This window comes from Hydra vulgaris, chromosome 05, assembly GCF_038396675.1.
Source record: "Hydra vulgaris chromosome 05, alternate assembly HydraT2T_AEP".
NCBI lineage: Eukaryota > Metazoa > Cnidaria > Hydrozoa > Anthoathecata > Hydridae > Hydra > Hydra vulgaris.
Window position 1 is genome coordinate 5,390,001 of NC_088924.1, and position 14,532 is coordinate 5,404,532.

The window sequence follows — 14,532 nt, forward strand, 5'->3', positions numbered from 1 at the left end:
AATGCCGTAAAAACTGAAGGCCGATTAAACTTTCACTTTTACTTATATTGATATATTTTTATATTAGGTAGGGTGTAATGGCAGTCTATGTTTTCTAATAATAATCTCTAGTAAAGACGGAAATATAAAAAGAAAACCAAAAAATTGTTAAAAGATAATCATATTTTTCGTATTTCAAATTTCATTAAGAATATTTATGTAATATTAAATAGTATCAATAACAAGCAGAACTATAACAAAGTATATATCTATATATTAGAAAGATAACTGTATTTTTAATTTTTTCTTGCTAAAAATGGTAACAATAAAAATCACCGACAATAAAAAACACCAATCAAAAATAAAAAAGTTGAATTCAAGCAAAAAAAAAGTTTTATCAATATATCTCAACAGCGTAAATTTTTACAAATCCAAACATATTGAGACATATAGGCTGATGAGAAAATAAAAAACATAACAAGTAAATAGCATAACAAATTACAAAACTAATTTTCACATAAATTATGATAGCTTTAGTATTTTGGGAGTGGTAATTAGAGAGTAATTCTTTAGCAGAATATTAGAATATACTCTGCATTGTTTTTTTGTGATTTTAAATTTATATTTAGCAGCAATGAACTGAAACTGAGTAACACAAAATGTTCTGCATAAAGGGTCAGTAGCACCTTGAAAAAAAAAAGCAAAATAATAACCATTAGACTAGAGTATCAGAAAGAATTTCAAGTCCGCCTCTGTTTAAGCTATACAGATAACTTCCATATTTATAATAATAATTGGTAGAATCATCATAAATTTTTATTTCGCTTTTTTGCACATAGCCAGCTATGTAAACTATAGCCACTAATGTAGATTTATTAACTGAGCTTTCAAGATCATGTATATTATCCAGAAGTTCTTTTTCATCAGTAGAAATATCTCTAAAACATATGTCACAAGTATGACCATCGATACCATCAACAGGAATGTCAAGTTGTAATATCAATTTAGTATGTTGAATATTAATTTTTTCAATTACAGATTTAGCATTTATAAAGTAAGTACCTCCAGATCCCTGTCAAAGCTTAGAAAAAGCTTTTTCAAGTGGATCTGTTGAAAACCAACCTAATAAGACATACTTTGCTCCATTACTCAACAAAGTTTCTACAAGATCAATAAAGCCATAACATGAATGCGCTATTGCATTGCTAGTATCTAGCGTAAGCTGTTTTACACGCTTACCTGTAGGTTTCATAAAATTTGACAGTTCAGCAATATCTCTTAACAGTTGTAACTGTTGATCACCAACTGAGTGGATTTCTCCGCATAATTTATTTCTAAACCAAATGCCAGCACCAGGTGCTTTGACATTAACAACATTCGAAAAAAAAATATTTTTTCAATAAATACAGCAGTACCTTCAAATGCTTTATTTTCAATCTCTGGATGCGTTCTTAATGTAGCTACTGTTTCTTCGCAAAAAACAGACAAACAAAACTTTACAGATTGTCTCTCTATTGGTTTTGGATAAACTGATTTAGCTGTAAGTTTAGAGAGTTTAAAAAGACTATTGCACTCAGTTTTATATAAAGTTTCTAAATCACTCCACTTAGCCAAAGCCAGTTCTTTATTGTTCAAAAATTGAAGTTCGCCAGTCTTTTCTGTCAACCAATTGTTTCATATAGATTTTAAGAGATGCACATAATCATACAATAAATATATACCTGATGTTGTTAACCATGGTTTACTATCAACTGTTTTAAACATTCCAAAAAATCTTTGATTTACACGGTTACCATCAGTAATTATTACCAGTGTCTTACTATTTTCAATATTATTTATCGTATCAACAATTTGTTGACATTGAGCAAACTGAAATTCAGAAGAACAATTTGCAACAGGTTGAGCTCTACATATAAATTCTGGACCTCCAAAAAGACATTTAATCATAAATGATAAAATTGTTTTAGCTAACTTTTCAGGGTAGTTTACTGCTTGACCAAACAAAGCACCTCTTTGGTAAAGTAATGAAGCTTTGACATAGACCTCATCAATTAGTAGTATGGAAGTTCTTTTCAATGTATTTAAATTCATAAAAACACTATTTATGAAACTTAGGTCCTCCATTGAGCTTATTTTTGAAGTCAATCATGTCCTTATACTTGGCAACTTGTAGTCAATACACAAGCAGTCATATAAACTTCGTCACATAGCAAAATACTCATATGCTCTACATATAATATCTGAAGTATATAAAACTGCACCAACATTAACTTTTCTCATAGCATTAAGGTGTTCGAATAGAATATTTAACTGAAGCGAACTTTCTTTATTTTTTAAAAATTTAACTGCTTCAAATAAAGCTGATTTTGTTTTTATTAACTTTAATTTGTTTACAGCTAAAGATGAAATATTACAAGTTGTGCCATTATGGTTAGCTAAAAGTGAATAATCATTGAAAATTACTAAAATAAATAATGGAACACCAAGTTTGTACATTTTCGATTGTATGTGTAAACTTTTTTTATTAAGCTGGAAAACAATAACATCGTTATTATCACTTAACAAAGATTGAATATCGTCAAATATAAGTTCATCCTCTTTTAGAAAATCATTTAACTCATCTGGTAAAATGCTTCAAAAACCGCTTGAAGTTACAGTTTTTCTAACTTTACTTGCTGGTCTGGCTAAACAACTAGGCGGAATATTTTTAAAAACAGATGGTGGGTTTAAAGGTCGTTGCTTCCCATATTTGCTTTCAAAAGGTGCTTCATTTGGCCAATGAAGTTGAAATACTGCTGTATAGTCTGTAACAATAAAACCAGTTCTTGGGATAGCTTCACTACATCTTTTTCTCTCCTCTAGATTCTTGGGAAATTTATAAATTGATATTTTTGTTGTAGTTGAGTATTGATATTTTTGTTGTAGTTGTAATTGATATTGTAGTTGTAGTTGTATAAATTGATATTTTTGTTGTAGTTGAGATAGTTCGACTTGCAAAGAGATACACAGCATTTTAAAGGCATTTTAATTATTAAAAAAGCCAACCGTTAGTTTGACAATATTATTACCTTACAATGTAACGCCTTGAACCTTACAAGGTTATCGTCTTGAAGTTGCGCAATCTAATTTATAAACCAATCAAATTTTAAAGATTTATTAAAAAAGTGTGAACATAAACTTTCGTCTAATGTTAAAAGATGAAAATGTAAACACAGTATTAGGAATTGGCCTTCAGTTTATCAACTTTGCGCGATGTCAAGGCCTGTTATTATAGAAGGCCGTGGTTACACATAATATAATATTCTGAAACTAATAAACAAACATCTAAATTTCTATAAGTAAATTTATTCTTTGATCATTGCCTTCATATCCTATCTTATTTTCAAATCATAATCTATTATGGTATTATCTATATAACATATCACAATAATATTATTAAATTTGTGATGTTCTAATATCATATGAACATTCTCTAACATGTTCATATGATATTTGAATATAGTTCTTGAGTATATTATCTGCAAACAATTGACTGATGCAAGTTCAAATGTTGTCAAAAACCAAGCATGCATGCACGGGACACTACAGTGTTCCACAAAGAAATGCTGGTTTGAAAGTCAAATTTTCTTTATTAAAAAAAATTATTAAAATAGGGGGAAGATAGGGAGGTTTCTGTAACTTTTTTTAGGCTCCAAAACTTTTAACTTTATATATCATAAGGTTCATAAAACTTAAGGGACCTACGAAGTACATTGAGGAACAAAAACAGGATAATTACAGAAACTTTTCAATTTTTAATCTGGAGTACCACAGTGTTATTGGGAATAAAGTCTCTGGGTCCAGTATTCAAAGTAATATGATCTAAAGTAATATATAAATTAAATAAAATGCTTTAAAATGCATGCAGTTATACATATAACTCCTGATAGTTAACTATATGTATAACTAGTTATACATAAAATTTTATACATAAAATTAGAGGTATTTACACCAACAATGTGGTCTAAAAACTTCTTACTTTTGTTGCTTAAAACTGTAGAGGATCATAGGAAAAACAATCTAAATTCAGAAATTAGCTTGCTTATCTAAAGAACAATTTATGTTGTTTTTTTTTACTTTTAGTACTGTTGAGAATAAATGTATAATTGAACCAGAAAAAAATTGATGGTATATGCATTTTTTTTATATTATATTAACAATTCAGATATACCATCATAATATGATAACAAAAACTGACAACATTTTCAATGGGATATGGCAAAAAATTGACTGAGTTTGATAAAGGGTGAAGGTGTTCAATAAACGGGTCATCATCTAACATGATTATGCATAGATGACCCTATGATATAGGTAAAATAAGTAATCAATTTGCATTATTTCTCATTTAAAAATATATATATATATATATATATATATATATATAATATATATATATATATATATATATATATATATATATATATATATATATATATAAATGTATATACATATATATATATATATATATATATATATATATATATATATATATATATATATATATATATATATATATATATATATATATATGTATATATATATATATATGTATATATATATATGTATATATATATATATATATATATATATATATATATGTATATATATATATATATGTATATATATATATGTATATATATATATATATATATATATATATATATATATACATACATATATATATATATATATATATATATATATATAATATATATATATATATATATAACTTTTACTTTATTTATAACACCATTTGATATACAACAAACCCCTACAAAGCTTACAATAATTCAGTTAAGATTCAATCTGAGTTATTGAAACGTAATAAATTTAACATCAATAGAAAAGTAAAGCTGTCATCATTTAAAAGATAAAGGGTGTCAAAATATGTTGAAAATAAAATTGAGTTACTAATAAAATCACATTCAACAATGATAAACATTCTTACTGTTGTAAAAAATAGTACTAACTGATAAATTTGAACAAATAAATATAAAATTAATAAAAAAAAAATGAATAAATAAGAACTTTAACTTGAACTTTAACTAAATCTTGAATTTGAATTAATTGGTACTAATTTGTTCAAGCATAACCTTAGAAAATAAGTTTTTATAACAAATTATATGTATAACTAGTTATACATATAGTTAACTATCAGGAGTTATATGTATAACTATATGCATTTTAAAGCATATTATTTTATTTAAACATTACTTTAGATCATATTACTCTGAAAACTGGACCCAGAGGCTTTATTCCCAATAACACTGTGGTACTCCAAATTAAAAATTGAAGTTTCTGTAAATATCCTGTTTTTGTTCCTCAATGTAGTTCGTAAGTGCCTTAAGTCTTAAGGACCTTATTATATCTAAAGTTAAAAGTTTTGGAGCATAAAAAAAGTTACAGAAACCCATCTCCATCCTATTTTTTTCTTTTTTTAATAAAAAAAATTGGGAATTCTTTGACTTTCAAACCTGCATTTCTTTGTGGGACACTGCAGTGTCCCATGCATGCAAGATTGGTTTTTGACAACATTTCAACTTGCATCAGTTAATTGTTTGCAAATAATTTACTCAAAATCTAAATTCAAATAACTATTATATTATCCTAATAATACGTCTATTTGCACAAATCTTAATCTTATTTCTATAAAGAAAGATAAACATTATTCGTGGTACTTACATACTTGCTTGCCATTCTCTATATTAATATAAATTATTTTCACACAATATAAACGTAACGCAATGCAATGTCGATTTAAAAATTCTTTTTTTAGTTTTTTTTTTAGTTTCCAACTTTCAAATTAATTCCCATGCAAATCCCACAGGAAACCCACGTGGGATTTCCCATGTGTGTAAATACCATATGGTTCCCACATGTAACCCATGTGGGATTACCCACATGGGTTTAAGGTGACAAATTTCCATACGGATACCACATGGGAAAATCCGTCCCACGTAAATCCCATCAATCCCACACGAAACCCACGCGGAACCCATGTGGGACGCGGTTTTATTTTTCACTGGGAGGCAGGTCCGTTTTTAGGGGTCGGAAAAACTGTAACTTTGCCTCTTTATTTTCCCATTCTACGTTGATATACAAGACAATTCCAAAAAAAGTTATAAAAATATTTTCAATTTTCCTGACCTCGCTCAGGGTTTGAATATTTTAAAAAAAGTCATTTTATTCGTTTTACTGCTACCAATTGTTCGTTAAATTGCTATCTTAATTGGATCAAGGACCAGTATAACTAATAAATTTTTCTTGGGTGAGCTGACTCTACTATTAGGTAGGTTTGTATAAAATTTGAGCTCAAAATATTTAAAATTTCTCGAGATAACACATTTTGAAATATGACCTGGTTTCTTTCAAAGACCTGGTTTTTACTATGTTTTCAATTGTATATTTATCTAAATATTCCTAAATATTCATTAAAAAACTTAATAAAATTTGCATTTTAGAAGTTTGTTAAATAAGGAATCCAAATATTGTACTTAATAAAGATAAAAAAATAAAAGTAAACTGTTAAAAATGTAAAAGACTTTGACTAAAGATTTTACAAACACGTTTTATAAACAATATACATAAAAATTTTTCTTATAAAAAAGTTAAACTTTTCTTACATTTTATTAAGAATTTCTTTGGACCAGTTACACTTATAAAATGGAAAATTAACTCTCTATTCCTTCAAAACCAGTAAAATATCTTGTAACTTTTCCTCTTTAATTAATGAATCAATAAAGTCTTTTACCAATTTAATGGCTCTTTCACAACAGTCATTGATACAGACTAATCTCTTTAAAAACCTTTGCATTTTTTATAATCAGAATCATCAGTCCACAAATCAGGTGGACTTTCTAACCACTTTGATAAATAAGGAACTATTTAAATAACAGCCAATCAGGTGGACTTTCTAACGACTTTGATAAATAAGGAACTATTTTAAATAACAGCCATGAATTTTGAGCAACGTTCATTAAGTTCTGAATTTTCATTTATTTCTACTGGCTTAAACTTTTTAAGTTTAAAGATTTCAGGTTTATTTGATTTTAACAACTGCTGAGCAACTTTTTCTTTAACTTTATTGTCAAGCCTTATATCAAATAAACAAAAGACAACTGTTTCTTCAGAAAGATAATAACTGTGTCTAAGATAGCTTGAAACAAAAGCTTGAGGAACATCAGCATCAAAATCTTTCATTTTTATCATCTCTTTAACCGTACACAAATCATTATGAGCAGCAGAAACAATTTGACTTGATTGAGGAAAGTTTTTTGCATGAACTGAAGCTACGCATATCGTAGCCTTTGAAAATACTGTTTTTATTCCTCTAGGGTTAAAAACTTTATGATTGGTTGAGTAAGTTTAATTGCCAAAATGTATAAAGCCTCTGTTATAAACATATCTTCATGTTCAGCAGCCGGTTTGTGTATAATAAATTCAGGAACTGTCTCCCTTCCTTCCACAAAAACAATGACATATTGACACAGATGTTTTTAATCATTTCTGGGGAAAGTATGAAGCTCTAAAGCTTTTTTGCAAAAAGATAAAATTTTTTTAGCCATATCTTCTAATGGAGTTCCACTAACTTCGCACCATGGAAACTTTGATAACTGATCCATGTTTTTTTGAACATTTTCATAATGCATTGGCCAAACAGTTTTGAATCTCGCATATATAGATTTTGATGGACCTTTGCTTTCTGTTTTAGTGATTGCATTTATTGCATGTAAAATATGTTGTTTTTGAGAATGTTTTCTACAAAGAAGCCTTAACAGAGGTTGATTTAAAAGTTCTACTAAAATACTTATGCAACCTATATTACAACCAGTGTTACATGCTGTTGTATCAGCACAAACTCCAATTATAAAGCTTTCAATTCCAAACTTTTTTATAACATTAAAACATGCCAATGCTTGATCATATCCTTTCCCCAATTGACATTAAACTATGCCTAGCAGCTCATCCTGTCTTGTAAAAACAATAGCTAGGCGTTCGTTTACTTCAGAAATATAGTCTTTATTTAAAGCCGTAACTTTTTTTGTATTAATGTGCAAAAATAAATTACTATATTTTTACATTTTTCTTTTATTTTTTCCTAAACTAATTCTGATTCACTTAAATAAAAGTCTTTGCTTATTTTTTCTACTTTTGTCTTTGAAAGTTTTACTTCATTAAGATTGGTTTCCACATCTTAAAAATAATGCTTATAATCCTGTCTGTACTCCAACAGAAATTTCAAAACGCCCACAAAATGTTAAAGTTTTTTTCATAAGTTCATCAATATCTACTGTTACTGTCACTTTATTTCGTTTTATGCTAATTGATTGTTTTTAAATTTCATCATTGTTATAATATTGAAATTCTTCATTATCAAAATTCTCTAACAAAAATAACTCTTGATTTAAATTAATACAATTACTCTTTGAAAATTGTTTTAACCTTGAGTTTTTTGTGACAGATTCCTCCTTTTGCTCAAACTCCTTGGCTTTCCTTTTGCAAAACTCTCTGTTGGAATAAACTTTTTCATATTTTTTGTCTATTTTATCAATTATCATTGTTCTTGCAGTTTTTTGGTCTTCATAAAACAAAATATCGCATTCTTTTGCATCTTTTGATCAAATTATATCTTTTTCAATTATTTCATAAAGTTTTGGGTACCTTATGTCAAACAATTCTTTTTCTAATGCCATAATATTATTTTCATAAAGCTGTTGTGTTTCCGTTTTTTTTGAACGATATGATACCAGTTTCTTGTGATGATATACTATTTTAGAAAAATTTTCCCTAAAATAATTTAATAAATTTTTATTTGTCATTTAGCTTAAATTTTTATATTAATAATTATGTAATAAACTATGAACATTATTTAAATCAACAGTTACCTAATACTACTACAACTAATGTGTGGTATACCACCCATAAGCCACGGTTTTCTAAGAGCAGAAACAACACATTTGGGCTGGCATGTTTTATCATTACAAAGCAGCTCGTGATTTATATCTAGAGGGCAGGAAATAATTTTGGTGTGTTTTTTATTATTATTTTTTTTTGAAATTTAGTAATCTGCAGCAGTGATAAAAATATCTTAAAACGTCGCCTTTTGTAGGCAATGTTCTGCAGTCAATTTCGTGGGTTTGTCCTAATAAATATATTTCAGTATTTGAACGTGTTGATATTGCCATTTTAAATAATTACGTGCGTATAACTAATTTTTTCTTATTTGTACGTGCGTACAACTAATTTTTTCTTATTAGTACGCGCGTACAAATAATTTTCTCTTAATCGTACGCACGTACAAATAAGAAAAAATTCGTTAAAAATAAAAAAATAAAAGTAGTAGTACGCACGTAGTTTAACGCACGTAAAAATATAAAAAAATGAAAATACTAAAGATAAAATATGCCCAGAAATAGTATAAGGCATTTACACTATTGTGTGAAAGCTAAATTGAAAGTATAGGATAATCCTATATTGAGATTTTTTATGCGATTGCTTAACTATTAAGTAAGTTAATAAAGTTTAGCAAAATAATCAGTTTTTGTTTAAGGAGCAGTTGAAATAATACGTGACATGTGACATTTTGTGACATTTTTATTAACCCAAACCCCTCTTATATCTGACGTGACGGTATTTTTAAATAAAAAGTTTTAGCTTAAAAACTCCGAGTTTGTAAGCTAAAAGATCACTAACTCTTTTTTGATAAGAGTTTAAATTTAAAAAAAAGTTTTGTAAACTATTGTATCTGTATTGAAATTAGGTCATGTGGATAAGTTTTTGATAAGACATGAGTTTATTATCTATAGAAGGAAACCGAAGAAGATTCAGCATTTTTGGGTATAAAACTACATAAAATATTTTTTGTTTTTTTGTTGTTTTTTTACGAATTAAGAATATGCAATTTTGCTTGCCATTTCAACGATGAGAGTCCATCAAAGTCTTTTAAATAGTTGTTTTTAAAGTTTTTCCAAGATTTGGGGCTTTGTGACATAACGAAAAATTCAGAATACCGGGTATTAGTTTTTTTAAATAATAGCTATGGGTTATATTTGATCGCAAAAAATGACTTTAGGAAAATGTGAACAAAAATGAACGCATTGCTTTGCAAGCCTTTTAATTTGATTAATATGGTTTTGTGAGTTTTAGCCCATACTTATTAGCATATGAAAGAGTTTTTTTTTCGAGCAAAATTAAAAGAATAACGAAGTTAATTTAATATGCCTATTGCAGATGTTTATTTTGATTCAATGTGTCTAATAGGATTTCTCCATACTAAATTTTTGTCTATTTGAACAGCAAGAAACTTTGCATATTTTTTCCGTTCTATTATTTTATTGTTAATAAGCAACTCCGGAATTTTTACGGTAAAATATTCACTACTCTGTTTTATAAAATAAAGTATAGTTAGTTTTTCGCAGTTAAAAGATAGTTGTTTTGCTCTGAGGCATAAACTAAAGTTTTTCAGTTCGGTAATCATTGTTTCGAACATCGATTTTATATTATTTTGATTATAAAACAAAGTTGTGTCATCTGCATACATTGTAGCAGATACTATAGATAGTACTTTATACATATTATTGATATGAATTAAAAAAAACAATGACCCTAAGATTGAGCCTAAAGGAACCCCGCATTGATTTTGATATCGGAACAATCAATATCATGTCATGATATCGGAACAATTAAGAACGTGAAGACAATATTTCTTTGGTTTACCTAGAATTATTAATTTGAGAGAACACAAAAAAGTTACACATTATTCATACAATTCCCAGCAATAGAAATGATTCATTGTACTAAAAAAAGTTGACCGGGGCTACTTGGCATCGTGTGTACGTTAGCGATTTGTGAATAACATCACTGCCTACTACTAGAAAACACCTAAATTCAAATTTTTATAATGGATCATTTAATTATTTACTATAGTAAAACATGTTGGAATTCAACCATGCGATATGTGTTCCGATATGTATTGCGATATGTATGCTTTTTGCCCTAAAAAGCACTTTTAAATTATTGCAAAAAAATCTTAAAAAGTAATTAATGATTCTTAAAAAATGAATGACCTTCCAAATAACTTTGACTATAGCAACACAGTCAGGTTAGGTTTCCCTTGGTAACATTATACAGTTATCAAATTCTTTGGATTCAAATTCCTTTGAATCCAAATTGATTCAAATTCCTTTGAATCCAAAGAATTTGATGGCTGATCAATCCGTTGTCATTAAACTAACGGATATTCTGCTATAGTTGAAATTTTAACGGATTAAAGTCCGTGGATATTCTTGCGCTCACTTGCGCGGACAATGGCTTCTTGTTGTGTTGAACTGTATTGGCGGATATGTTACCGCGCATTGTTGTTTAATTATTATTTATATTATTATTACTTTGTAAATCTTGAGCACGCTTCTTCTTGTGGCAAAGCAATATTGCCCTATCTTGTAAATTATAACTGAAGATAAATATATGTAATGTTTAGTCGAAGAGTAACTACAAAAATGGAGCCCACGGAAAATCGATATCGTTGTTGAAATAATTCATTGATGTAAAAGATTTAAGCAGATTAAAGAATTAAAGAAAGAAAAAAGTTAAGTTTTACATTTTACTTTTTATTTACTTGTTGTTAAAATTAAAATACTTAGGAGTTATTAAGTGATCATTTTTAGCTTATCATTATTTTGAACATTTATTAGGTTATTACGTTAACAACCATTAAGATTCAAGTCAAAATTTATCACCTAAAGTGATTTATTACCCAATCAGGAGGGATTTAGGACAGTTGCCGTTTTGCAAATAGATATCTGTAAGTTTTATTTTTTACAAAATGTCAAGCATTCAAGCTAAACGTAGAATTAGAACCGTTAACATAAAACTTTTACATAAATTATTCAAAAAATCGTAAGAGTTAATTGAACAAACTGAAGTCGAAAACCAGTTTCATTACTTAAGTGACTTAAAAGATACATTAAACGAAAAATATAATAAAGTCATCCAATTGGATGAAGAGATATTCTTACTAATTGAGAACGAGGATGAATTCGAGAATGAACTAGAATCTTCTACAGAATTTAATCTTACATTTAAAAACGAAATATCTAAAATTAGTAAACAACTTAAAAAATTTGATCTTAAAACTGACTGTAATAGCACCCTTAGCAGCTTCAAAAACAAGACAGTAAAATTACCTGTTTTAAAATTAGACAATTTTGATGGTGAACCTAAAAAATGGACATCCTTTTTAGAAAACTTTGATAATGTCATTAATGCAAACAATGATCTGTCGGTAATCCAGAAAATGACATATCTTAGGAATTTATTAAGAGGTCCAGCTTTATCATCCATATCAGGTCTTAGTCTTTCTAACGAAAACTACAAAATAGCCTTAGACATTCTTAAAAAACGTTATGACAATAAACAAAACATGATATCTTCCCACATGAAAAAACTTTTATCATTAGAAAGAGTGCACAATTTGAACAAAATAGACAGGTTAAGATGTTTATTAGATAGTATTGAAATTCAAATAAGGAGCCTTGAGAACCTTAAAATTACCAGTGAAATGTACGGACCACTCCTTATACCAATTATACTACAGAAAATACCAGAGGGACTTAACTTAATTATAAATAGACAAATTGATAACAACAGTACATGGGATGTCATGACAGTCATTAATATTTTGAAAAAAGATATTCGTGCAAGAGAACAAGTGTCGTTAAATTTAAATAATGGGGATATAAGTTACACAGCTGAGACATTTTTTACTAGTAATAATAACTATAAAGAACCAAATCATAATAGAAACCCTCAATATAAATTTAATAATAATATTAAAGAAAAATCATATTTCGATCGTAAAAGTCCAACTAATTTTCAACAATTTGTCAAATGTATTTTTTGTGATAAGCCACATAGATCTCAATAATGTAAGTCAATAAACAAACGTTCAAAATAGAAAAAGAATCATTAGTGACAAACACTTTTGCTTTAAATGTTTGGGAAGTGGACATGTATCAAAAACTGTCGATCACGTATTAGATGTTTTAAATGTGGTAATCACCATCACGTAGCACTTTGTCTTGAACAACAACATAATGAACTGCAAAATAAAGGTGAACTAACTGCAATTTCAGGTAATGATAATCAGTCTTACTTCAAACTGCTTCCACTGATGTATTTGACAGAAATGACAAATTACATAATTGTAGGATACTCTTTGACAACTGTTCACAACTTAGCTACATATCGCCTGATTTATGTCGTAAATTAAAACTTGAATCTATTGGTAAAAAGAACATTACCTTCAAGACATTTGGAAATAATAACACTAAAGAAAGATTGGAAAAATTTGAGCTAAAAGTCAAATGTTTATTTGGAAGGATTATAAAAATTATTTGTTACGTAAAAGATATTTGTGCACCTATTAACGGTCAATATATAAACCTTGCTCAAGAAAAGTATAAACACTTGCATAATTTAAGACTTGCTGATAGTAATTTGCAAAACAAATTATTGGTTATTTATTGAAAATTCTATTATTAGGGGAAATCATTTTGATCCCATTGCCATTAGATCTAAACTAGGTTGATTATTAAGTGGTCCTATAAATGTTAATAATATGTTTAAAGTTAAAAAATATGATTGTTGGGTAAATACAGCTCATGTCATGTTAGTTAGATCAAATTCATCTCCTGATTCATTGTTGAAGGAATCCATGACATCAATTTGGGGTGTTAGTGAAATGAACGAATGTAATTTAGAAGTTGTTGATAGGTTTCGTCACACCATTAAATATGATAATACCCTTAAACGATATAATGTTAACTTGTCCTTTAAAGAAAACCATCCACCACTCAGTGATAATTACAATTTATGCACCAAACGTTTTAAAAGTCTTCAGAAGAAATTAAGTAAAGATGATTTGCTACTTGAATCATATAACAATATTTTTAATGAACAATTACAGCAAGGCATTATAATACCAATTATTGAAGAAAATAAAATTGAAAACGCACACTATCTACCACACCAGCCAGTGTTAAGGAATGAGAAAATTACCACTAAAGTCAGGATTGTTTTTGATGCAAGCAGTTCTGTCGATGGCTCTTCATTAAATGATTGCTTATACCCAGAACCATCTTTGACCACTTCGTTATATGGAATTCTCCTACGTTTTCGTGCCCAAAAAATTGTAGCAGACAATGAAAAAGCCTTCTTGCAGATTGTTTTATCTCCCACGGATCGTGATTATGTTAGACTTTTATGGTTCAAGAACATTAACACGCTCAATAAAGTCAATATATTTATTCAAGAAATTATTTCCTACAGAATATGCAGGGTTCTACTTGGAGTTACCTCATCATCCTTTCTTCTTACTGCTACTCTCATTACGTATGCTGAAAAATACCTTTTTAGATGACCCTATATTCGTTTATAAATTATCAAATTCCTTACACGTCGATGATCTTAACTTAGGAGCGGACTCAGTTGACTCAGCTTTTGACTTTTATAAAA

General features: G+C 28.0%; 1 protein-coding gene and 1 long non-coding RNA gene across 2 annotated transcripts in view; one reads left to right on the forward strand and one right to left on the reverse strand.

The window, feature by feature from the left end:
• Positions 1 to 5,989, reverse strand: part of LOC136080486 (uncharacterized) — a 6,621-nt gene extending 632 nt beyond the window's left edge. Inside the window, exon 1 of the long non-coding RNA XR_010638492.1 lies at positions 5,701 to 5,989. This is a non-coding gene — a long non-coding RNA (uncharacterized LOC136080486). The remainder of the gene's footprint in view (positions 1 to 5,700) is intronic.
• Positions 5,990 to 11,842: 5,853 nt separating this feature from the next.
• On the forward strand, positions 11,843 to 12,943 carry LOC136080129 (uncharacterized). Its single transcript, XM_065796739.1, has 2 exons — positions 11,843 to 11,864; positions 11,922 to 12,943. Exons 1-2 carry the CDS (start codon positions 11,843 to 11,845, stop codon positions 12,941 to 12,943), a joined length of 1,044 nt encoding a protein of 347 aa, XP_065652811.1.
• The last annotated feature ends 1,589 nt before the right edge of the window (positions 12,944 to 14,532 follow it).